The sequence below is a fragment of the Dromiciops gliroides genome, chromosome 2 (genome assembly GCF_019393635.1).
Source record: "Dromiciops gliroides isolate mDroGli1 chromosome 2, mDroGli1.pri, whole genome shotgun sequence".
Classification (NCBI taxonomy): domain Eukaryota; kingdom Metazoa; phylum Chordata; class Mammalia; order Microbiotheria; family Microbiotheriidae; genus Dromiciops; species Dromiciops gliroides.
Window position 1 is genome coordinate 550,321,737 of NC_057862.1, and position 25,293 is coordinate 550,347,029.

The 25,293-nt window shown below is 35.2% G+C and overlaps 1 protein-coding gene across 7 annotated transcripts in view; it reads right to left on the reverse strand.

The window, feature by feature from the left end:
* Nucleotides 1–25,293, reverse strand: part of ANAPC1 (anaphase promoting complex subunit 1) — a 148,340-nt gene that overhangs the window by 113,439 nt on the left and 9,608 nt on the right. For 6 of the 7 annotated variants that reach the window (XM_043987943.1, XM_043987945.1, XM_043987942.1 and 3 more), the window contains 13 exons: nucleotides 25,025–25,125; nucleotides 24,240–24,322; nucleotides 20,937–21,010; nucleotides 19,473–19,618; nucleotides 18,633–18,853; nucleotides 17,761–17,970; nucleotides 14,738–14,833; nucleotides 8,126–8,216; nucleotides 7,946–8,011; nucleotides 6,576–6,710; nucleotides 5,283–5,423; nucleotides 3,988–4,048; nucleotides 563–750 (listed from right to left, as the gene is read on the reverse strand). In XM_043987943.1, the coding sequence (XP_043843878.1) occupies nucleotides 563–750; nucleotides 3,988–4,048; nucleotides 5,283–5,423; nucleotides 6,576–6,710; nucleotides 7,946–8,011; nucleotides 8,126–8,216; nucleotides 14,738–14,833; nucleotides 17,761–17,970; nucleotides 18,633–18,853; nucleotides 19,473–19,618; nucleotides 20,937–21,010; nucleotides 24,240–24,322; nucleotides 25,025–25,125 (1,613 nt within the window). The remainder of the gene's footprint in view (nucleotides 1–562; nucleotides 751–3,987; nucleotides 4,049–5,282; nucleotides 5,424–6,575; nucleotides 6,711–7,945; nucleotides 8,012–8,125; nucleotides 8,217–14,737; nucleotides 14,834–17,760; nucleotides 17,971–18,632; nucleotides 18,854–19,472; nucleotides 19,619–20,936; nucleotides 21,011–24,239; nucleotides 24,323–25,024; nucleotides 25,126–25,293) is intronic. The other variant, XM_043987946.1, reaches the window with a different exon arrangement.

Below are 25,293 nucleotides of genomic sequence, written 5' to 3' on the forward strand. Positions count from 1 at the left end.
TAGGTGCATCAAAATGTATAAAAACAGATTGGTAATACTGGTCTAATGAAAAAGGTCAATGAAATAGAATTAGAAAAAAAAAAGGCTTCTAGGGTCAATTGTGATACAAACTAGTTGTTTGATCCTGGTCAAATAATGTAACCTCTTGATGCCCTGGTTTTCTCTTGTGTTAGTAAGACTAATAATTGGCTCATCTTGTGAGGAATGCCATAAGAATAAAATGACATCATATGTAAAGCTGTTTGCTGCAAAGTCATTCAATTGTTTTCCACTTCTTTCTACTTGTAATAAATATTTGTAATTATTAAATTTTTGTAAAATGTTATGCAAATATAGGGTATGATTTTAGATTTTCAAGTTATCTTTACCCTAAAGAACTTAGATACAAAATATATCAACATGAGAAAGAGTAAACTCTACTCATACATTTGATTATTTTGGATAAGGTGCATTTATTCTTTCATTTACCAAACTGTACTCTGAATACTGTGGTATTATTAACTATACAAATATTATGTTGATACAAATATAAGAACATAGGAGAAAAAAGAACATGACTTACATTACGGATCCACGCCAAGCGGTCTGTGTTATAGCCCATCAGATTCATCAGACAAGTTACGAATAAATTCCATTCTGAATGATAACTGGGTCCTCCTGGAGCATTGTGAACATTGTACCACTTGACAAGCATCTGCACAGCTATCTCTTTTGGCAGTATAGACTTGATAGCTTGTAAACATTTTTTTACTATTAGAAACAAAGGTTAGTTTTAGTATATTTTCTATGGACACATTTTTTTTCCCTCATCAAAAAGGTTCATTGTTAAAATGTATAAGATGTCAAAAACTAAGTATTGCTTGAAAAAGACAAGAAAATGAAAGATCACCAACTTAATGATCTCAAAGTCACCTAATGGATGGAAAAGCAAGTGGTTCAAAAGCAAGGTCTTCTCTTGCCTTTATTTTTTAATAATACTTAAAGGCTGTTGTCCTCATCAACTTTAATAATCACAACCCTCCCCCGCTCTCTTCCCCATTCAGTAATTCCTTCTACAGAAGTGACATATGATTAACAGATTTCTGTTTGAATATTGTCATTAAATATTGTACCGTATTGTACCATAATGCCATAAATACTTATGATAAAAGCTAGCATTCATATGCTACTTTAAGGTTTGAAAAGCATGTTATTGCATCTGAGCCTTCTGATAACCAGGTGAGGTAAGTGCTAGTCTCATCCCTGTATTAAAAAACATGTTGGTGGTAAAGAGAGAACTAGAATTACATGTCAGGAAAACCTAGTCAGGCACTTAACAGCTGTGGGACTTTGAGTAAATCACTGAACCTCAGGTTATTCATGTATAAAAAGGGGATAGTACCTACCTCAAAAAGTTATTGTGAGGATCAAATGAAATAACACCAGTAAAGTGCTTTGCAAATCTTAAAATGCTATAAAAATGTACAAAGCTAGGAAGCATCTATGCAGCAGGATTTTGGTCTAGACCTCTGGTCCATGCACTTATGCCACCTAGCAGCTTATATTTTCAGGGATTACTAAAGTATGCAGGACTTTCTGACCCTAAAATTAATGGCTTGAGACTATTCAGTTGTTTTAATTTTGCAGATACTCCTTCAATGTTACTTCCTGGAGTTAGTATGCCTCCCTCCACAAAGCCTTCTAATTTGTTTTGGGCTCACAAACCTAATAACAAAGCTAATTCTTAGAAACAGGTATAAAATAACATAAGCAGAATTGAGGCAGGCTGGACTAGATGGCCTCTGAGGTGCTGTCCTTCTGTGAAATGAAGACATGACAAACTTATTAGTTGAGCACCTGAGCTTTAGTGCATACCTATATATTAGCTATGTCTGCACAGAGGTCCTTCTTATATCCTTGACCTATTCTCAAAAAACAGCTGCCAGATAAAAGAAATAGTAATGTATCAACACAGACTATCATATACTACACCAATGAAAGGAAAGGTTCTCAATGAAGAAGTATTCTATTCTCTATACCAAATTCAAGATTCACTAATCCCTCAAGATAAGAAATGCTTTGAATTACAAAATCATACTAGACATACAGTTTCCTCAGGAAGTCTTTGAATATCTCCTCTGACACATGCTAGCCACATGAGCAACAAACATGTTATTTACACCTGATAACTTCTTTAACTCTGAGTTCCCTCATGTACATAAATGGGCTAATAATACCCATGGTGCCTAATAGGGTTGTTGTGTGGCTCATAAAGGATTGTGTAAATGGCTCTACATACATACCTTAAAGCACTATACAAATGTCAGCTATTATTGTTTATCAACACTTATAACTAAGTATAATTAATGATGTTGAAATAGCTACTTCTTTACTTAGATTTTTAAATTGTTAACAGGGCATTCCTTTTCAAAAGATAATATGTACAGGGCAAGGAAAACTTTAAATTGGTTCTTACTTTAAATGCTTCTTCCACAGAAACATTATTTTTGCTACATACATGAAATTCACATGATTAAATAAATGGTCAAAGATATGAACAAATAATTCTCAAAAGAAGAACTGAAGAATTATTAACAAGCACAAAAATGTTCCAAATCACTAGCAATAAGAGAAATACAAATCAAAACAACTCATGACTACAATATTAGCAAAGATGACAAAAGATGGGAAGAATTCATGCTAGAAATGTTGTAAAAACAGCCACACGAATACACTAGTTAATGGAACTGAAAATCTGTCCAATCATCCTATAAAACTATTTGGAATTATGTTAAAGGTGACTAAAAAAAGATTATTTTTAATTAAAAATTTAAAAGTTAATTGTTTTATAAAAAAGCATGACTAAAATGCTCAGACCCTCTGATCTAGAGATTTCACTACCATGCATATAATTCAAGTCAATAACAAAAAAGCCAACACCTTACATAGAGCAAAATGTTTATAGCAGAATTTTTTTGTTTGTTTGTTTGTTTTGTTTTTTTGGGTGAGGCAATCAGGGTTAAGTGACTTTCCCAGGGTCACACAGCTAGTAAGTATTAAGTGTCTGAGGCCGGATTTGAACTCAGGTTCTCCCGAATCCAGGGCCGGTGCTCTATCCACTGTGCCACCTAGCTGCTCTATAGCAGAATTTTTAACAGCAAAGAACTATAAGCAAAAGAAATATTTATCAACTGGGAAATGGCCAGATAGGTTGAATTCCAAATGATTTTAAATTAGTTGTTACAAACTTAGATCACACCTTATCCTTTAATGTTATAAATGGCCAAACATGTTGTGATACATGAATGTTGAAGGAATATTATTGTATTGTAAGAAATGAAGAATAACATGAACACAAAGAAGCATGGGAAGACATATAAACTACTCCAAAATAAAGCAAGCAGAACCAGGGGGAAAATATAGGCAATGATTACAACAATGTAAATGGGAAAAAACAACAGACAAATGAAACTGGATGCTGGGAAATTGTAATGAGACTGCCCCCCCCAACCCCCACAAAAGAAGACATTTCTCCCTGATTCTTTACTGTGTTGGGAGACTGAGTGTAGAGCATTGTATATAATGTCAGTCTTTTCCAATACATTTTTTAGTTTTGCTGAACGGTTTTTAGTCTTTGTTCTAAGGATGGAACTCTGGGAGGAAGGAAATTGGTGCATGTAGGTGACATAAAAATGAAGATATGAATATAAACTTACTTTCTAAAATAGCTAAAAAGAAAAGGGCATAATTTAAAAGCAACATTGAAATGTGATCCCCGGGCCTGTTATACTTCAAAGGTTCTTCAAAGCTCAGACAAACACCCAAAACATAATCTAACCACACAGCAAAAAGAACTTGCTCAAAATAGTTTTGAGAACAGATCTTCAAATTTCCAAACTGCTGATGTAAATTACAGGAGCATTAATATTATAAAAATTACTCTCAATTATAAATACCACAAATCAAATCAAATAGATGCATGGGTCTTAAGTTAACTTCCAATCATACCTAATTCTGAGGTGGCAATTTCAGGAATGGTGATCCTAACCATTGAACCATTACTGAGTTCCTAGTAAAGTGAATGGAAACAATTATTAGGAAGCAAATATTCCTATTTATGATACATTCCTATTTACACACTCCTATTTTAAACATTCATTCCTATTTATAAACATTTTCATATCAGTAAATACAAAATAAATATCAATTGCCTATGTTATTGCAAGGTACTGTTTAAGATCCTTTATAAATTCATCAAAACATTGAAAAACTTTTAGGATATTATTCTAAACATTCTAAAAAACAATATTTTAGTTTTAAAGGTCTGTAAATATGCTCATTTTCTTTTTTTAATATTTAAAAAAAAATTTTTGTGTGGGGTAATGAGGGTTAAGTGACTTGCCCAGGGTCACACAGCTAGTATCAAGAGTCTGAGGCCAGATTTGAACTCAGGTCCTCCTGAATCCGGGCCAGTGCTTTATCCACTGCGCCACCTAGCTACCCCTCATTTTCTAAATATTAAGCCCACTTGTATAAATACTAACAAGATTTTGGGATCAAAGTATAGAAGTTCAGTAATGATCCTTAAAATAGTAATCACTGTAGCCTTAGCTCTTCTCAGCAATACAATGATCCAAGACAATTCCAATGGACTCATGATAGAAAATGCTCTCCACATCCAGAAAAAAAGAACTGTGGATTCTGAATGCAGACTGAACCATACTGTTTCTACTTTTTTGTGGGTTTTTTTCCTTTTTGAGGTTTTCCCCTTTTGTTCTGATTCTTCTTTCACAACATGCAGAAATATGTTTAACATGATTGTGCATATATAATCTATATCAGATTGCTTTCTGTCTTGGGGAGGGGGGAGGGAGAAAAATTTGGAACTCAATCTTATAAAAACAAATGTTGAAAACTATCTTTACATGTAACTGGAAAATAACAAAATACTTTAATGATTAAAAAAATAGTAATCACTAGACTCCTAAATTCTTAACTGTGTTGAATGCTCAATCTTCTAATAAAAAGGGGGAAAATTTTGCAAGGCACAATTATAACCTAATTCCCCCAAAAAATTTATTAATAAACTCTTAGCAATATGATAGATAACCCTTCAAAATCTTAGCTGAAATCTTTATAGAAATTTAAAATAAAACAACACTGAGAAATGCAATGCATTTAAATAGGTGAAGAAGGTATAACCATAGAAAAATTTATTTTCCTTCAAACAAAGTTTATCCTGTCAAATTTGGAATCATGGCAATATTTCTTTTAAGATATTTATTCACAGAATACATACTTACAAGTGTTACTCTGTTATGGACAGGATCTCTAACAGAGTGAATGTAACTTCCAAGTTGCTGAAAAGTACAGTCATCAATATAAGGCGAATCATGAAGTTTTGAAGAATCCCTCAGCTCTGGAACTGGCGACAGCAGAACTACCTGTAGGAAGGAAGATAAAAGAAATCAGTTCTTTGGAATGAAATCAGTATCAAAAGCTATAAGTCCAAGAAAGGTTTCAATCTAAAATCAGAAGATTTAGGTGCATAAGAAGGCTGAAACTTAGAAATAGTTTGAATTCCAAGAGATGATTTTAAATTAGTTGTTTGGAACTTAGATCAAATCTTACTGTTGTCAACGGTGGATATATTCCAAGACCTACCCACAAATTCAATGTAGCACATTCAATGCAACCCACAGAAGGAGGCAAGGAAAATACCTAGTTCCCCGTCATGGCTGTTTGCTGCTTGGCTGAAGGTAGAGTTGACCATTTCTACGTATGGAATGTTTTACAGTCAAGTACTAACTTTTAAAAGAGAAATAGAACAAATCCTCTAACTTAATGCTTTACAAAAGGAGGACCTTAAGCCTATTTTCAGGTTCAAATCTGGACTGAAGTATTTGTCTAATTACTTACCAGTGCAATGTTATTATGATTCTAGTAACTGTTTTGTTTTACTTACTCTCCATTAGGGTCCATGACCTATGACCTAAATATAATATCTATCCATAGAAAAAAAAGAAAACACACAAAAGAGTAAATTAACTCATTCATTCACCTCAGTTACCACTTACACATAGATGTCTCCTATATACAACTTTAACTCTGACCCTCTTTCCAGTCCTATATCTTCTATAGTTTGAGATTATCCAAATATAATATTTGTCCTAATTCCAGAAAGGATATTAGCTCAACTCCTACATTTTTATTATAGATTTTTTCCATTATTAGAAAAATGAAACAATTCAAAGAATTAGATGGCTAATATAAGTTCTAAATATAAAGATAACTTTGAACATTTCAGAATATATTTCTTTTTTGCAACAAACATTTATTTTATTTTTTCCAGTTACATGTAAGGGTAGTTTTCAACATTCATTTTCATAAGATTTAGAGTTCCAAATTTTTCTCCTTCCCTCCTTTTCCTCCCCCCTCCACAAGACATCAACCAGGTTATATATGTACAATCCACAAGTGCTCTTTTTATCAGTTCTTTCTATGGGGGTGCATAGTATGCTTCGTCATTAGTGCCACGGGATTGTCTTGGATCATTGTATTGCTGAGAGTAGTTTAGTCCAGAATATGTTTCTTACCTCATCCAAGGAACCAAGTGGTTTGCTTAGAGGCTTAGGAGTACTAACACTGTCCAATGGAGTGCTAGGTCTTGGCATTGTGTTTGACATTGTCAGGGAAGGAACCGGCAGTCCAGGAATGAAAACTTTCCCTACCTTTTGTAAATAAATGAGAGAAGGGGAAAAATATTGACTCTGATAATATGTCATATAATCATGATTATATATGATGTTGACATGTATCTTTTTTATCTTCCTAAACTGCAAAATACTCATTGAAGATAAATGAATCACTTAAAATGAGAATGCTAATCTGATTCTACATTGTTAAATTGTTAGTGCTCAACACCCAGAAGCAAAGAGGGTAAGGATATAAAAATATTAACCCTTCCTAATATGATGCTGATCATTTCTTGCTCTACCAATTCTTCAAAAGAGCTCTTTTCTCTGATACAGATCATAATCCCTCCACAGGGGACAGTTTTACAAATTGCTGTGGCCAAAACATTCATTACTTGGTGGCCAGCCAGCTTGCTGGTAATGAGTTTCTCCAATGTGGCTAAGCTGGACCTCGGGTGCTATGGCCTCCACATGAAGCCTCTTTAGTTTGATAAAACTTTCCAGAGTCTGGAGCTAAATGGCATAGTCTTTTAGATCCCAGAGGTCTTTCAACAAATCTACAAAAGGTTATTACCTATAATGCAAAAAGACAATACACTGCCATGAATATAATTAACACTGATACAAAGCCTTAAAAAAGGCAATCAAGAAATGGTATTTTGACTGAAATATTGCTTGTTAAAAATGTATCTTTAAAAAAAAAAAAAGGTAAAATAATGGGAGTTTAGAGGGACATATACTTATGTGAAAAGTCTAGACACCAAAGAGCAGAAAAGTGATAGAAAAGATCTAGACAAAGATCATCAGGGGCAGAAACCACCACAAAGTAATTAAAACTGAACGTTGTGAAATTATAAAGAACAATCTTAGTCCCAAAAAGGGGACATGACACCTCCTTCCTACTCCTTTGCCAAAGTTGGGTTCCCTGATTGTAAAAGAGACAGAGACAGAGACAGAAAGACAGAGAAAGGAGAATAGCAGTACTCTCAGGAAGAAAAGCGGGAAAGGCTGAAAGTGAGGCAAGTACATTTTAAGAAGAGCCATCAGTAGAGGGCAACAAGGATGGAAAAAAAGTTTCAAGATCAGGTTATATGAGGATCAGATTTTGAGGATGTTCAGCCTGTAAGAAGGCATGAAGATGTGATGATGCCTGTATTCAAGTAACTGAAGGCACTCCCAGGTATCAAATAGATGAACAAGACAGTTCAACGATATATACCAAGGTGGTACTCTAAAAAAAAGCGTTAAAGCAAATGCAACAAAGTACATACCCGAACCAATCCAGTGTACAGTACCAGGTTTCCACTGCCTTCTAGGACCAACATGGTATCAATTTTCTAAAATCAGATATAATAAACCTAATTAAATTTGCTAATATAAGAAAAGTTGACTTTTTTTTTTACTATGGAAGTTTAAGAAAGCCTAATAAAATTCAAATAGTTTTTACTTGCCTCCACTGGTGCCGCGTCCTTTGCATGTAAGTTAGTGACAGAACCAAAGATCAGCTGGGTTTTATCATTACTCTCTTGAAACTTTACACAGCTAAATAATGGAATTTTAAAAAAAGAAAGCTTTACAATAAGTTAAACAATATCAGAAATGCATTTCTTCCTTAAATAACAGTGACAACAAGAAAAGGAAGAGGAAAAGTCCAAATATCATGAAATATGCTGAAGGCATATTCCATGATTTCCAAAATAGTTTATGTTGCAATCTTATTCATACTCATGAGCATTTTTCTCATTTCTCTCTGCTGTTCTGTCTCTTTGTCATTATCTCATAGCTAATTTCTTTCCTTTTCCCCCTTACTACCAAACAAGTTAGGAGATCAAAGCATTAACCAGCTTATTGTTACTAGCTGCTCAATCTAAAATTAATAATAAATACTGTTAACCCTTGTAAGTGAGTTCTGTATCTGAAGTAAGTACAAGTGTTCTGGAATTCTGGTTTTAACCTCACTTGTAAAACCTGTTTTGTGTGTCTCCTCACCCCCCACCCCAGTCCCCTATTTCAAGTAATATGGAACTTCAAATAGTGCTGGACTTGGGAGTCCAAAAGATCTGAACTAATCTTGCCTCAGACACCAGCTGAGTAACTGGATAAATCATCCAACTTCTGCCATTTTTAAAATAAATGATTTTTAAATCATTAAAATAGAAAATGCATTTTCTCCATCTGTAAGATGGGAATAACACCACCTATCACGTGGATTCATTACAAGAATTTAATGAGATAATTTATGGAAAACCAAACTTAGAGAGCTATAGAAGTAATAAATACTCTTATTTTATTAAGAATCTGCCTGAATTTTGGAAATTGCATCTTGTGGATTTTTCTTGCAAAAACAGACCAGTCTATAATATGCTTCATTCATTTCATGTAGAAATCTTTAAGAGAGAAGGCGGAATGAATACAAGAAACAATTCAGTTTAAGACATTTTAATTATTCTCCTAAGTAGTGAGTAGTTTTGCTTGGTATTGGTATAAAATTATTGACTTAAACCAAAAGTTTGTAGTATAAAGAAGAAAATATGCACTTTCAAAGATACTGGCCCTGATCTCAAAGTAGCAGAGTAGAAAAGGGACTTACTCAAGTCAGAGGACCCGGGTTCAAATCCCATCTCTGGCATGACCTATGAGAACTTAGACATGTCACTAAATTTCTCCCATCTATAAAATTAGAGTTAAGCTAGACAGCATCTGAGAACCACTCCTGTTCTCTTAGTCTTATTATGTTCCTTCTAAGAGAAAATTTCATTATTTTTTCAACACAAGATATTTTCCTATGTGTTTGAATATATGGCCACTTAACAAAGTATGATTTAATTTGCAGAAGAAAATTAAATTCATATTTAAACTTAATTTAGGGATTGTCAATTACCATAAAAGAATTAAGAGATTATTTTGTAGTGGTTATCAAATAAAAGAGAAAGGTTTAGTTCCATGTCCTGCATATTGTAGACACATTAAGTTTTTATGGCTTCCCTATTGCAGTTACTCATATTGATCTGAAAGTTCACTAAAAGCTTCAAATCTCTTTTGAGATAAACTGCTATTTTGCCACATCTGTCCTACCTTGTACTTGTGGAGTTGACTGTTTAAATCTATGTGGAAGACTTTACAAAGGCAGCTAAGTGGTGCAGTGGATAGAGCACTGGCCCTGGAGTCAGGAGGTCCTGAGTTCAAATCCAGCCTCAGACACTTGACACTTAACTAGCTGTGTGACCCTGGGCAAGTCACTTAACCCCAATTGTCTCACCAAAAAAAAAAAACAAAAAGACTTTACGTGTAACCTTACTAAATTTCATTTTAATTGATTTGACCCAATATGCTGGCCTTTCAAGATCTTTTAGGACCTCAAATACTATCTAGCATATTCTTTGAATTTTGTATCACTTGTGAATTTTTCAAACAAGCTGGAAAATATAAAGAAGTTTGCAGGCAAATAGGTTAGCTCATAGGTCCTCCTAAAATGATGCAGACTTGGTTTCATCTGTATATGTCTTCCAGCTTCAATTGTAGCAAGAATATCAGTATTAATATGGTTTAGTTACTATGATAATACCAATTTCTTGTCTGTTGCTCAAGACTCTCTCATTTGAAGTGGTAACAGTTAAATTAATGTTTATAAGCTTTAAAATGTATATGATTCTTTGCATTCTATGCCTCCTTGTTTGTAATAATTATGTGGATGAAGAATGAAGCATATAAAACTAAAGTCCATTTTTTATTTGTTTCATGAGTTGATACATCCTGATACTTTGCAAAAAGATAAAGTATTTAGCTGTTGGCTCAAGTGTGAGTTGATATATCTTGACACTGCAAAAAGATAAAGTATTTAGATGTTGGTTCAAGTGGTTTCTATGCTTTTTTAGTCTCCTAATTAGAACAAGTGACTTACATCAGTTAAATTTCTTTAAGGAATTTTTACAATTTGTGTCAATCTTTGTTCTTCCATCTATTTTTCATTTTTTCTGAGTCAATAACTTAAGCAGGTCAAGTTGAAGTAGTGATAAATACACAACGTATTTCTTCTCATTTTTATCATTATCAATTTTATATTCATATCTATTTTGCCCTAACAAGGTGGCCTGACTATAAAGAAAGCTAATTTGGAAATAACTCCCACACCAGTAAAAGCTATTTCCTCACGGTTAGAGTAAATTTCATCCTTTACGTCTAACACAACTCCAAGTTAGTAATGTCTTAACTTCATCTTTTATGTCTAACAGATTCTTGCTGAAAAGGAAGTTGTCTTGATACTTCATAAAACTAGCTTCTTTAAATCTCTGGTATGCCTTTCATGAAAACATGAACAAGAGTCATACCACATTAGACAGCAGAGAGGAATCTGGGAAGCATTCACACCAATGAAGTCACAGACCCAGAGTATTACTCTAAAGGATATTAGTCACAAAATCTATACTAGTTTCCTAAGAGGCCATTCTTATGAAGGCTTTTAAGAGGCATAGCAGTTAAAAATAAACCTAGATCCATTCAAAAGTAGTACAAAACATGGAATCAAAGAACTAAATTCAAACCCTTCCACAAACACTTAGCAGCAATATAATCCTCAGTAAATCACTTAATCTCTACCAGCCTTATCTGTGAAATGATACATCTACCTCACAAGGTCACTGTTAGGATCAAATAAGATAATATATGCAAAGTGCTCTGCAAAACTTAAAGCACTACATAAATGTTAGCTATTGTAAAAATATTTTGACTAGTTGGGCCTAATTTTGGGGGGACTAAATCTACTGGGGTACTTAATCTGGGTTTGTTGACTAACTGGGTATCTGACTGCTATTAATTTAATGTGGGCCGTTTATAAAGTTCTCCACACTGCTCCCAAATTGATAAGCAAAAGATTAAGAAGCCTCTTAACTAAATAATCAAAGCAGAGTTTGTTCATGAAATACAATTTAAAATTAAGAATACAGGGAAATGAAATGTACAACCTGACTGCATTCCAGTAGTCTCTTTTCACCGGCTGAGCCTGGAACTTTTTTAATACAATAGGGCCTTAGCTACTTCTTGCCTTAGGGTATGTTCCACTTTCCCTGCTCGGCTCCTTTCACTAACTTTCCTCTCTGTACTGCCAGGCTGAACCCCAGTGTTTCTCTCTCACCCACCTCTCCTTCCGCTCTCCTAGTGCTCCAGCGTCCTTCTGTTCTATTAATCTTCGCTTTCTCCAATCTGTACCCTGTGCTGACCGCTTCTGTGCTCTCTGCTGCCTCCTGTTCTGTCTCTCTGTCTGTCTGCTCTGTCAGTCTGCCCTCTGCCACCTTTGCTGTCCCTCTCCTTCGTTCTTCTAATCTTGTCCGCAGGCCCCCCTACTCTGTCTAACTCCATATATATCTTTTCTCCACTCAAACCTCGGGGCTTTTTGTGCCCCCACAGACCAAGCTAATCTGCCAGCCAGGGCTGCGGCTGGGGCTGGGGGGGATGCTAGAGCATCACGTGCCTCAGCAGAGGCTACGCCAGAGCCGGGCCTGGACAAGCCCAGGATCTCTGGGATAGATCCACTCAGGGTAGAGGGGGCAGGGGGCTTTTTCCCCCCAGCTGTCTGACCTGGTGTCTCATACAGCCCATGGGGCTTTTGGGCTCAGCTGAAGTGGAGGGGGAGGGGCACCAGCACCTCACACACAGAAGAGACCCTGAGGGCCTAAGGCTTTCTAATCTCAGTCCAAAGGTAGGGTCCCCAAATCAAAATAAATTCCCACACTATGATTATGTATAGCCCTAGACAAAATTATAATAAAATTTATCTGGAGGAACAAAGTCAGAAATCTCAAAAGAAATAATGAAACAAAGCAAGAAAGAAGGGGACCTATAATTATCAGATCTCAAGTATTACAAAACAATGATGATCATATGGATTAGATATTGGTTTAAAAAAGAATTGATCCATGTAACAGATTAGAAGATCCAGAAGCACTGGCATACAGTAGTGTTTCATAAACTTAATGACACAAAACACTGGGAATAAGGACATACTAGTCAACGAAAACTAGGGGCAGCTAGGTGGCGCAGTGGATAGAGCACCGGCCCTGGAGTCAGGAGTACCTGAGTTCAAATCCGGCTTCAGACACTTGACACTTACTAGCTGTGTGACCCTGGGCAAGTCACTTAATCCCAATTGCCTCACCAAAAAAACAAAAAACAAAAAAAAAAAGAAAAGAAAAGAAAAGAAAGAAAAGAAAAGAAAAGAAAAGAAAAGAAAAGAAAAGAAAAGAAAAGAAAAGAAAAGAAAAAGAAAACTACTGGGAAAATCAGAAAGCAGTCTGGAAGAACTAGAGCTTACATTAACATCTCATATTAAATACGACAAAAAGTTCCAAATGATCTAGATGTAAAAGGTCCTATCATCAGTAAATGAGAGGAAAATAAATGAGATACTTCTTGCAAGAGGGAAATAGTTCATGACAAAACAAGGGACAGAGCGAATCATAAAAAATAAGAAGCATAATTTTGGTGAAATAAAACTAAAATGTCTTTGTACAGACAAAATCAATGTGGTCAGAACATCTATGTATATACATACACATATACATGTATTGGTTTTTAGGGTTAGTGATGACAGTGATACGAAAAAAGAAAAGAATGCCAATAAAATACTATCAAATACACAGAGGATACCAAGGAGGGTAAAGGGTTTCAGAGGGGGACACATAGGCAGGGCAATATTGGTACTACTACACTAAATTCAAAAGGAACAAGTTCTATGTAGTGGATTTGCAATTTCATGTATAAGCCCTATTTTCTGGTCTTCTTTGTTTACAGAAATGTTAATGTTGGTGGTTTTCTAGTTCACAATAAAATATTTGTTTAAAGAAGCATATGCAGAAATGAAGAAATTTCAGGCAACAAAGGCCAACACAGGATTAAATGTTTTGTTTTAACAGAAATATAATATCTCTTGTCTAGTGAACAGAACTATAGCTTGTCTGTAAAACAGTGAAACTAGGGGCACAACTGACAGGGTTGTACCTATCATATTCAAGGCCCTGTGAGAACACTGGAGATGGGCACCAAGGGCTTGCTACTTTATCTTTACATGAATCACATGATTTTCTAAAATTCTCTATTCCAAAACTCTATTGAATCTTGGCTCCCAGCATTCTCTCTGGCTGTCCCCCATGGCTGGTGTCCCCATGCAGGTTTAACTCAACCTATAGGCTCCTATGGCTTCTTTTAAGTCCTAACCAAAATCCTATCTTCTATATGAAGCTTTTTCTAATCTTAATATTCATGCCCTCCCTCTGTTAATAATTTCTCATTTATCCTGTATATAGCTTATTTTTAATATTTGTTTGCATGTTGTCTCCACATTAGATTGTAAGCTCCTCTAGGTCAGGGACTGTCTTTTGCCTCTTTTTGTATCCCCAGTATATGGGAATAGACACATATGTGTTAACACAGTCCCTGGCACATAGTGATTGTTTAATCAATGTTTATTAATTGATTGATCTTAAAGACCAAGTGATTTACCAATTAAGAAGCTGAGACATTTATAGATGGAGTACAAGGATAGGAGAGGGCTTGGATTCTGCTTCTGGTTCTAACACTAAGATGTGTAACAATGGCCAAGTCACTTAATAGCTCTGAGGAAACTAGAGATACCAAATTCACATCCATGAAAGTTTCTTATGGGTTTATGGACTTTTAAAATGAAAAGGGACCTTGGAAAAATTCTCAACACCACCCCCAGATCTGCAGAAAAAGAATCAGAAAGGTCAGTCAAGTGATTTAGCCAAGGTGACACAATCTACTCATTCAGAGTCAGAACCAGGTTTAAACCTCAGGTTACATGGTATAGGAATCTACAGATTATACTTGTGTAATGATTTTCAAGATTTGTGAGTTTATGGATTTTATCCATCCCCTTTAATAATAATAACATAGTAATATAATAGTAATAGTATATAGAATATATAGTAATCGTAATATAGAATTTTTCTTTGACATTAGTATCTATGCAGAAATACCAGTCATTTCTATAAAAACTTAAAATACACAGACACACAACTACACATACATATACATACACATGCACTTACCGAAGCTGGAATTGGGATTCTACTAAAAAACATAAAAACTTCTGGCCACAGAGGTCAGATGTAATAAATACTTTTGAAGCTGGAGAATTTTTCTCTCTAAAAATATTGGGGAGAAAAAAGAACAATTGTCAGCATTGTAGTTTGGTGCAGATGATTATTAAAATGTACAAAAAAGATAATCAACAAGAAATGTGGCAAGATCAGAACACTGATAATAAGGCAAAATGGGATTTCTATTCACATTTTCTTTAAAGCATTTTAAATTTTCAAACACAGATAAATACAGGTCCTTTTATACAAAACATTGACTTAGGCACAATTTCCTACACTAGCTACTTAATACCAGTCTTAAAACCAAAGCCAGGTTCCTTTTTCTAGCTTCTCTTCAAGCTCACCCACCACCACTCTTCAAGCTTCACTCTCCCTTTCCTACCAGGTCCCTTCAATTTGACCCTTTGTTCTCCAAAAGAGAACTTTCCCCCATCTATCTCCTTCAACTACAAATACTTCCTCTTTGACGATGGGTTTTTGATCGGGAATCTGTGAATAGAATTCATGGCATCTAAGTTTAAGGAGTGAACTTGAATGTGAAAAAAATTATATCTTAATTTCCATTGATCTCTAACTAAAATTTAGCATTTCCTTCAATTATTTAAAAATATTATTTTGAGGAGGAGTCCAGTCTTCACCAAACTGCCAAAGGGGATCATGTAATAAAAAAAGTTAAGAACCCCCGTCCTACACCTGCAGGCTGCTATGTCCCGTCACCTTTCTCTTGGCCATGCTGTATCCTCCATATATTAATAGCACAAGACTGCTTTCAGTTACATTCCTCTAGGCCAATTTCCTTGCTCCCAGCATGGCACATAGGTCTATTGCTGGTTTTGTCTGTTTTGTTTTGTCAGGGAGAGTAAAAGAGAGAAAAGGGTCAGAGTATGAGGAAGAAGTTAGAGGGCTCCTCAAGAACATTTCATCAGGGTAAAACTTAAGAATTTAATTTGTTAGTGATGAAATTTTCCTCTGGATCAAATGTCCACCTGTAAAATGGGTTGGCTCTCAGCCACAGAGTAGGCAACAATTTATCATATGACAGTATGTTACATTTAGATAAATATGACTTGTAGCAAGATGTAAAATTCAAAAGATCCTAATTCTAAGTAAAAGTGTTGCAAGTGAAATTCACAGATAATATAATAATTGCCATATCTTTACTGCTTTAAGGCTTACAAAGCACTTGCCTTATAGCAATCCTATAGGTTGAGAGTATAAGATATCTATACTAAAACACATAAAGTCAATGTAAAGGTGCAACTTTTAGCATAATTAACTGACAGTTATTGGGGAAAAGTGACTTGCCCACATACTTGCCCACATTAAATGCCACAGCCAGGATTTGAACACAGGTCTTCAGTTATACCAAATGTATTTCTAATGTACATGGAATAAGTCACAAGTAATTAATAAATAACATGGTAGAAATAAAAAATTAAAACTACTTAAAATCAAAATAAATCTACATCTTAATTATGGGTAACACAAAAACCTCTCCATCCTGAAAAAAATATTTAAAGGAACAAGCCCATACAGCATTATTTAAGTCCATAGTTATATCTATGCTTTCTTGTTGCAGGACTGTGGTTGACTTACCTGCTCTCTATTATTTGTAAAATGAAGATAACCCTAGCACCATCTATTTCATAGGGTTGTTTTGAGAGAAATGTTTATAAACTTTAAAGTTCTAAGATAATGCAAGTTACATAATTAAGGAGATAAAAAGCAAAACAAAAAGCACCAAGAGTAAAACAATTTAAGTATAGAGATCAGGCTGAGAGTAGCAACATTTTAAACAATTCCTCACAATCAACTCAGGTACCAGCAAGTGACTGGCAGCAAATGTGATTCCAGTGACTTATCAGCTGCCACCAGGGCCCTACCCCGAACGGCCAAAGAAGAAGTTTTCCCCCTCCTTCTTCTCTTTTCCTCTCAGGTTACTTATCCCTTTCTACCCTGTACTCATTTGCTACCAGCACTCTCATGCTCTCCAAGGCCCAAAATGTACAAAACGTATAATGTACCCTGGTCTACATTTGCTCTGTCTCAGAATATAAAATTACCCTTTCCTCCATTTCCCAAATTCCACAATTAAGGAAGCTAAAGGCCATTATCAATTAGATGCCATTTGTCTAACTAAAATAATATTAACGTATGCATGCCTCAATAACTAAGGTGCTATCATCTCAAGGGTTATTTCCTGCCCAAAGAAAATCTACTTAACCTAAATCAATCTCCAATTTGGGGGATGTAGGAAGGAAATACTTTTCGGTATGGTGCTCTGTTGCTGTCCCTTGCCTATTAGAGGACACTCTCTCTCTCACTCATCCAATCCCTAATCAGTACACCAGGATGTTAAACTGGAATCAGCACTGACTTGTAATAAATGACCATGCCACACACATTAAAAACCAAAGAGGCTTTTTACTTGGTGTCAAGCATATATGGACACAAAACAAAGGCAAATATCAAGTAAGAATGAAGAGTGCCTCCTACGTGGTACACTATTCTTATATCAAAGATATTTCAGAAACACTGTAATTGACATTTAGTTTCATTTAAATTAAGACTTAAACACCACAGAAATAAAACTTAGGAGATGTGACAAATAAAAGACACGATCTTCCAACCTTCCTTCATCTTTCAAGCTCTAAATACTATGACCCCATGAGATCTGACCAACCTATTTTCTCCCAAAGGAAAAAAAATCTCCCATCCTGGCAGTCCTCTCTGCCATGTTATGGTAGTGAACACAAATACAATAAAAAGACTTATGATCTCATTGTGGTTTTTCTACAACAGTCTGAGTGAGGAGAGGTTATTTGGCTTATCCCTCAACCCAGCCTATTCATGTATGTATGTACGAATATGTCATTAACGTTTAACAGGAAACTACTCTCAAGGCAATGAAACAACAGTGTTTCAAACATCAATGTTTTCTCCTGAAATGATTGAAAATGTAAACTACATACCTAGTATTGGTCATTGCTTCCGTCCATAAGTGGTCAATACAAAGTTCTGGAACAATCGGCTCCACTTCTGGTGCAAGAAAGGAGTCATTAGAAGTACTGTTTGGAGAATGAGAAACACTCTGCCTCTTTGGAGATTGGTTATGGCTTGAAAAGTTGAATCTCTGCACCCCTGAGAATGAGTGTACTCCTAAGGCAGGAGAATGAGAACGACTGCAAAACCAAATACAGTTATCAGCAGCGATAATGGATTATCAACACAGAGTTTAAAGACACATATAGTAACATCTTCTAGTACTAAAGCATTCTTAGAATAATGTGTTAGAAATACCGTGCTAATGCTCTCCTGAACCAACTTAAATATACAACAAAGCATTCACCTACTGCTTGAGGGAAAGGGGAGAATTGTTTTATTTTTCTACTTTTATTTAGTTGGCTAGCTAATTTTATAATCAAATAACTTACCCTGGTCTCAACTATGATCATGCAGTCACCATATTTTTAAATAACACATTTGCCAATAAAAATAAAAAAGGAACAAAAACAGAAAATTTTAAAATATGTCAAATAGTGAAAAATTATTAAAATAGTAGCTACATTTTTTAAAATAAGTCAAAGTCATCAGCATACTGCCCCTAGTAGTACAAGTAAGGCTATTGGGGAGAAAAAATAAGCAGTTTGAAGAAAGACTTTATAATAAAATGACAGAGTAGATTTGGGAAGTATATGAAAATAAAAGATAAGCTACCTACTTATATTCCACTGTAGTATGATTTTGAAATTGTGCAATAACTTGAAGAAAAGTTTCTACTATTACAATGTATATTTTCTCTGGAATGTGAAAGTTATTTACCACAACTGCCATTAGTACTTACCTAAGAGCTGCCATGTTGGAAATAGAAGGTGAACGAGAATGTAAACTGGGTGAGGATGTTGACCGACTCTGACTGTGGATGGAAGAGTAATTCTGGAAAGGTGAAGCCCCAGGGGAATCTCCTTTGGAGAGACTTCTGAGATGCGCAGTAAGGGAGCTACTGGTAGCCACATGCTGTGGGGTACCCCCTTGTTCTGAGAATTTTAAAACCACATTCTGTTCCTTAATTTGAAAAGGAAAAAGAAAAGAAATAAATTATATTGAAATACCAATTTCTCTGTAATAAGAATAGATAGATTTTTTAGTATTTCTCTTTTATATACATTTATTACTAATAGACTTCATAGACAAATAATTTATATTTTGCAAGGTGCTTTGCCCTCAATAAATCTCTCAGATAAGTAGTACAATTATGACTATCCCATTTTTCTGGCTTACCAGAAATAAAACTTGAACCCATCATCTTCTGCCTCCCAGACCACTCTTTCAATACTGGGAGGCAACCTGTGACAGTGAATTCACAGATAGACTTGAAATCTAAAAGACTCAGATTTGAATCCTACCTCTGACACTTACTAACTGTGACATCACAGGCAAGTCACAACCTCTCACAGCTTCAGTTCTCTCATCTATAAAATAAGGATGATAATAATAATGCTACCTCATAGTGTTGTAAGGATCAAACTTAAAGTACTATATATCAGCTACTATTATCTCTATAACTCACAGCTATGGAGCATATCTCAGGAAAAAATATTTCTCACATCCCTGTAATATAAGCAGGGGGCAAGGATTACTCACAGCCTGAATTTAAAATACATTGACTTGCTTGTTTCCTTACCTCAGGTTTCACTCTGCGCAGAATCCAGAGAGAATGTAAACCCTGAACAGCATCATATGTCATTACAACAGAAGGGTCAGCGTTGAGGAAAACAATTTTCATCGCACTATCTGCAACATACTGTACCCTTGATGTTCCAAAAAGACCTATGAGAAAAGGAACAGTAATAATGAAAATAAAGGTTCAACTAAAAATCACCAATCAGATACTTAACTAAAAGATTTGGGAGCCCTATCTTAAAAATCAAGATCTTAAAACCATTAAAAACACATAAAATATACAGACACCTTGGGCAAGGAATATACAATAGAAAATTTTAAAATTCTAAAATTCTAATGCATACATATCTTTTGCTTTTAATACTTTTACTTTCACAGAATCTCAGAATTGGAAAAATCCTTATGAAGTATCTGAAACTCAGCAGATCTCAAACTGAACATATCATCTATCCCAAAAATCCACCCTTTTCCAAATCTCTCTCTTTCTGTTAATGGCACCTTTATTCTTTCAGTTATTCAAGTTCACCATCTCAGGGTCATCCTCAGCTTCTTATTTTCACTCTTTCCACATAACAAATTGACTGCCAAGCCTTGTTATTCTTAACCTCTTTCACAGTCTTTTCCTTGTCTCTACTGACATCTCTACCACCCAAGTTCAGGCCCAGCTCACCTCTCAATAGACTCCAAGTTGGTCTCCCTCCCATCAAAGTGATCTTCACGAAGTAAGTCAGACCATGTCATTCCTTTATCTAATACAAACCACTCTAGCATTGAAAGCTTGTCAAAATCTGGTTCCAAACTACCTTTCCTACCTTATTAAACACATTACTTTGCTCCATGTATACTATGGTCCAGCTTCAGAGTTCTTAAATCTTTCTATCATGGATCCCCTTTGACAGTCAGTGAATCAATCAATAAACATTTATCAAGTGCCTACTATGTGCCAGGAAGTCCATGGAACCCTTCTCAGAATAATGTTTTTAAATGCATTAAAAAAAATACATAGGATTACTCTACAGACCAGTGACAATGGGCTCCTAGCTGTTCCTCACATATGACATTCCTTTTCTTGACTATATATTTTTCTGCTGACTATTCCCCATGCCTGAAATTCTCTCTGTTCTCATCTCTATCTCCTGGCTTCTATCAGGTTCCAGATAAAATCCCACCTTCTGCAAGAAGAATTTCCAGTTCTTTTTAGTGCTAGTTTGTATGTATATAGTTATTTTCAGGTTATTTCCCAGATTTGACTGTGAAATCTTCTATTAAAGTCTGGAGGAACTATAATCTTCACCAGGGTAGAGCAAGAACACTAAAATATTACAAATGTTTTGAAGTGTTTAAATCTATGTCCAATACTGTATCACCTAAGAATGATTATTTTAATATGTTTAAAAACAAGTTTTAATTTACATTACTGTAGTTTTAATGAGCCATCTTAACTCAAGATACAAAATCCACTTACCTCCAGATTTACAAACAAGGGGGGTAATTTCATCCAGTGGATGCAGCATGCTGAACATAGTGGGTAAAGGTTCTCTAACAAAAAAAAAGTGAGAAAAACTAAATAAAATGAGCACTAAAACAAATATATTATCAGACAGTACATGCACTTACTTTTCCTTTGTAAAGGACAGCTCTAAATTTTAAGATCAACCAGAATTATAAGGCTCAAATTCCCCAACAGATATGAACAAACAGTTCTCAAAAGAATAATTGTATATTAACTACCCCATGAGATAATGCTCCAAATGACTCACAATAAGAGAAATTCAAGTCAAACTAACCCTGAGGTTTTACCTCATACACAGCAAACTAGCTATAATCAATGTTGGAAGGGGTGTGGGAAGACAGGCATACTAAAGCACTGCTGGCAGGGCTATAAAATGGTTCAATCTTTTAGAAAGTAATTTGGAATTATGCAAATTAAGTGACTAAAATGTCCACGCCTTCTCACCTAGAGATTCCATTACTGGACTTATACCCCAAGGCAGCTACTGCCATGAAGAAAATTGCTATATATGCCAAAATATTTATAGCGGTATTTTTTTATGATGGCAAGGAATCAGAAAACCAAGTAAATGCCCATCAACTGGGAAATAGCTAAACAAACTGTGGCCCATGAACACAATGGAAAATTACTATGCTGTAAGTAATGATGAATACAATGAATACTGAGAAGTATGGAAAGATCTAGATGAAGTGAGGCAGAGTGAAATAAGCAGAGCCAAAAAACAATACATACAAAGACTACAACTGTGTAACTAGAAAGAACAATTACACACTCAAAGAAAAAAAAAATCAAAAGTGAATTTTGCAAAATTGCAAACGGGCATGGCTCCAAAGAAAAAATTATGAGAGGATGGTCCCAATCAAGCCCTTCACAGAGATAAGAAGTCCACAGACGCTGCTCTTTGCACATATTTTCAAATTCTTTCAATGTACTGACTGACTGTGCTGATCTTTGCTTCTTTTTTGTATTTAAAAAGTTCTATTTGTTATATGAGACAGCTCTCTGGAAAGGGAAAAAGGAGGAATACTGAGGAAAACCACAGTATTTTAAAAAACAAAAAATATCAATAAAAACATTTTTTAAAAAGAAAATGATTGTTGCAAAATTATAAAGATTAAGACTGGCCTCAGGGGCAGCTAGGTGGCACAGTGGATAGAGCACTGGCCCTGGAGTCAGGAGTACCTGAGTTCAAATCCGGCCTCAGACACTTAACACTTACTAGCTGTGTGACCCTGGGCAAGTCACTTAACCCCAAATGCCTCACTAAAACAAAAAAAAAAAAAAAACTGGCCTCAAAGAGAGATATGAGAAAACAATTTTACCCCACTCTGTGCAGAGGTGGGGAAGAACTACATGGATGTGAAACACTACATATGTCAGATTTTTAAGAAACTTATTGATCAAGGAGGGAAGGAGGGAGGGAGAAAAATTTGAAATTAGAAATCTTATAAAAACAAATGTTGAAAACTATCTCTACGTGTAACTGGAAAATAATAAAATACTTTTATAATTTAAAAAAAAAAAGAAACGTATTGATCAGTTTTACTGATTTTTCTCCTATACAATTCTTTGTTTTAAGGGAGTAAACTAATGGGTAAAGGATCACAAGGGGAAATACATGTGATGTGAAAACAACCAATAAAAATTTATTTTTTAAAAAAAGAATATGTAGGGGCAGCTAGGTGGTTCAGTGGATAGAGCACCGGCCCTGGAATCAGGAGTACCTGAGTTCAAATCTGGCCTCAGACACTTATACTTACTAGCTGTGTGACCCTGGGCAAGTCACTTAACCCCAATTGCCTCACTTAAAAAACAAACAAACAAAAAAAGAATATGTGGTCAGGTAGGTGGTGCAGTGGATAGAGCACTGGCCCTGGACTGAGGAAGACCTGAGTTCAAATCCAACCTCAGACACCTGACACCAGCTGTGTGACCCTGGGCAAGTTACTTAACCCTCACTGCCTGGGGGGGGGGGGGTGCAGGAGAATATGGTTACAAAACCCAATTATCCTTTACTTATTCTAGTACTTCAACCCTAGTTACTAAAACTTTTTTCCAGTCTACTATCACAGCCCCCCCCCCCCCCGCCATTCTGATTTTCATAGTCTCAGGAGCATATTTTAGGGGATGTTCAGATCTGTGATTTCATCAGTGAGGGAATGCTTATTATTCCCTTCAATGCCTACAACTTAAAGGCTTAGAGAATTGCCTGTACAATCAAAGTCACAGCAAAAGCAGTAATTGAGTCTATTTTCCCTACTCCTAGGCTGGCCTTCTATCTATCCTACCTTGCTGACTGCATTATAGATAGCCAGTACTTAATCTTTATTGAGATGAATTGAAAGTGGCCCAGTGAGCACTAGTCACAATTCAGAAGGAATAAATGGGGAAAAGATCCTTTATTCTACTGAAATCCCTTACCGAAATTGCTTCCACTAAAACTGAAAAGAAAAAAAATAATTTCTGTGAGCAACTTCTCTGTACTAATCAAAATATTAACAAGTATAAAATGTATCTTTTGAGAAGGAAGGAAGCATGCATGTGCACACACATATAATTTAGCTAAATGAGAAGTCTTTAGGGTTTTACAGTTTAAAGTGAACTTTCAACTACTTTTTTATCTCTTTCACAAAAGCTCAAAAATGCAATATTAATCAAAAAATAATTGCTGAGCTAAGTGTGAAGGTACATGCCTGTGGTCTCTGAGGCTAAGGAGACTAAGGATGGTGGGTCACCTGAGCTCATGAGTTCTGAACTACAGTAGGGCTAAAGCCAATCAGGTGTCTCTACTAAGTCTGGCACCAATATAGTCAGTCTCAAGGAGTAAAGAGCTACCAGAATGCCTAAGGAGGGGTAAACTGCCCCAGGTTAGTAAATAGAGAAGGATAAAGTTTCTGTGCTGATAAGTTTTGGTGTTGGGCCCATTAGTGCCTACTACACTTTTAGCTTAGGTAAAATAGGAAGACCTAGTCTCCCCAAAAAAGGGCAACCTACTAAGCACCTACTACGTGCATAGTATTTTACTAGGTGTTCTATATCCTTGTTCTCAAGGTGTTTACAATGTAATTAGGGAGAAAAGACAATACACAGTTAAATAATAACACAAAGCAGTAAGCGATTAAGTGCCAAATAAAAGGAATGGTTAATAAATGCATAATATCTGTGAATGGTATCCCCCAAACATTTGCTTGTTAAGACACTTTGTTTTACAACAGTTAAATAAAAAATCTCAAGCTGAAATTCTTCAATGAATACCTAGGTGGACTTGGAGGTACTTCATGTGCAGAACTGCTTCGTTCAAACAATAAACCGTATTTGGTGGGCCAAACATTTGCTACCTACAAGTCGGGAGGGGAAGAAGGAAAGAAAAGAGTTAATGCATTACATTAACAAAATAATTTTGGAGTTCTGACAGTATATTAGAGTTTTTTTCCCTACTCGATAAGGACAAAACAAAAGAACTACAACATTTCTATAAAATTTTACATTTAGCTACCCTAAGGATGACATGGTATTTGTACTCTCAAAATCTCATGACTAAAACCAAGACTCAAAATAGGACACTATTACCAGGCTTTCAGAAAAACATGAGGTATCGGAAAAGAATACTATCTAACAGAGCACAAAAGGAGACACAGGATAAAGAAACTATTTCATAGATGTATAATTCACCTTAATATAATCAAGACTTATTAACATGATCTAAACTGACAAATATTATACATTTGAGAATGTTAATTAATTAATCTGTAATTACTGACTAAAATCAACAATTCATTGAACTTTAACCAAAATGGCGTAAAGTATAACTATGATTTAATATTTATACATTCACTATACTAATTTTTTTCCTCAGAAAGGATGAACAAACCTTAAGTAAATGGAATATAATTATCATTTAGTAATTTTGTTTAAAATAACATAATTCTCACAAGATCAGTATTTACTGTTAACTGCTGACTGTTAGTATGAAATAATTTACCACAAGATTATCCACAAACTGAAAATATACACAAGACGAAAGCTTTAAACAAATTTACCTGAAAAGGTAAGGAAGCTATATAATCTTTCCCCTCCATGCTATGCACATTTATGCAAGAACTTTGTAATATGCATATGCATTTTTCTACTTCACTGCTACCTGAAATTAAAGAAAACATAAAGGTTATTTATAAACTTCTTCTATACTTTAGTCTCCATAACCAGATCCTTTTCAATCTATGAACAGTTGTGTTTTAAGTGAAATATGACAAACTGACTTGGGTAGAAGAGAATTTATAGAAATAATTACATCAATGACAGAACATAG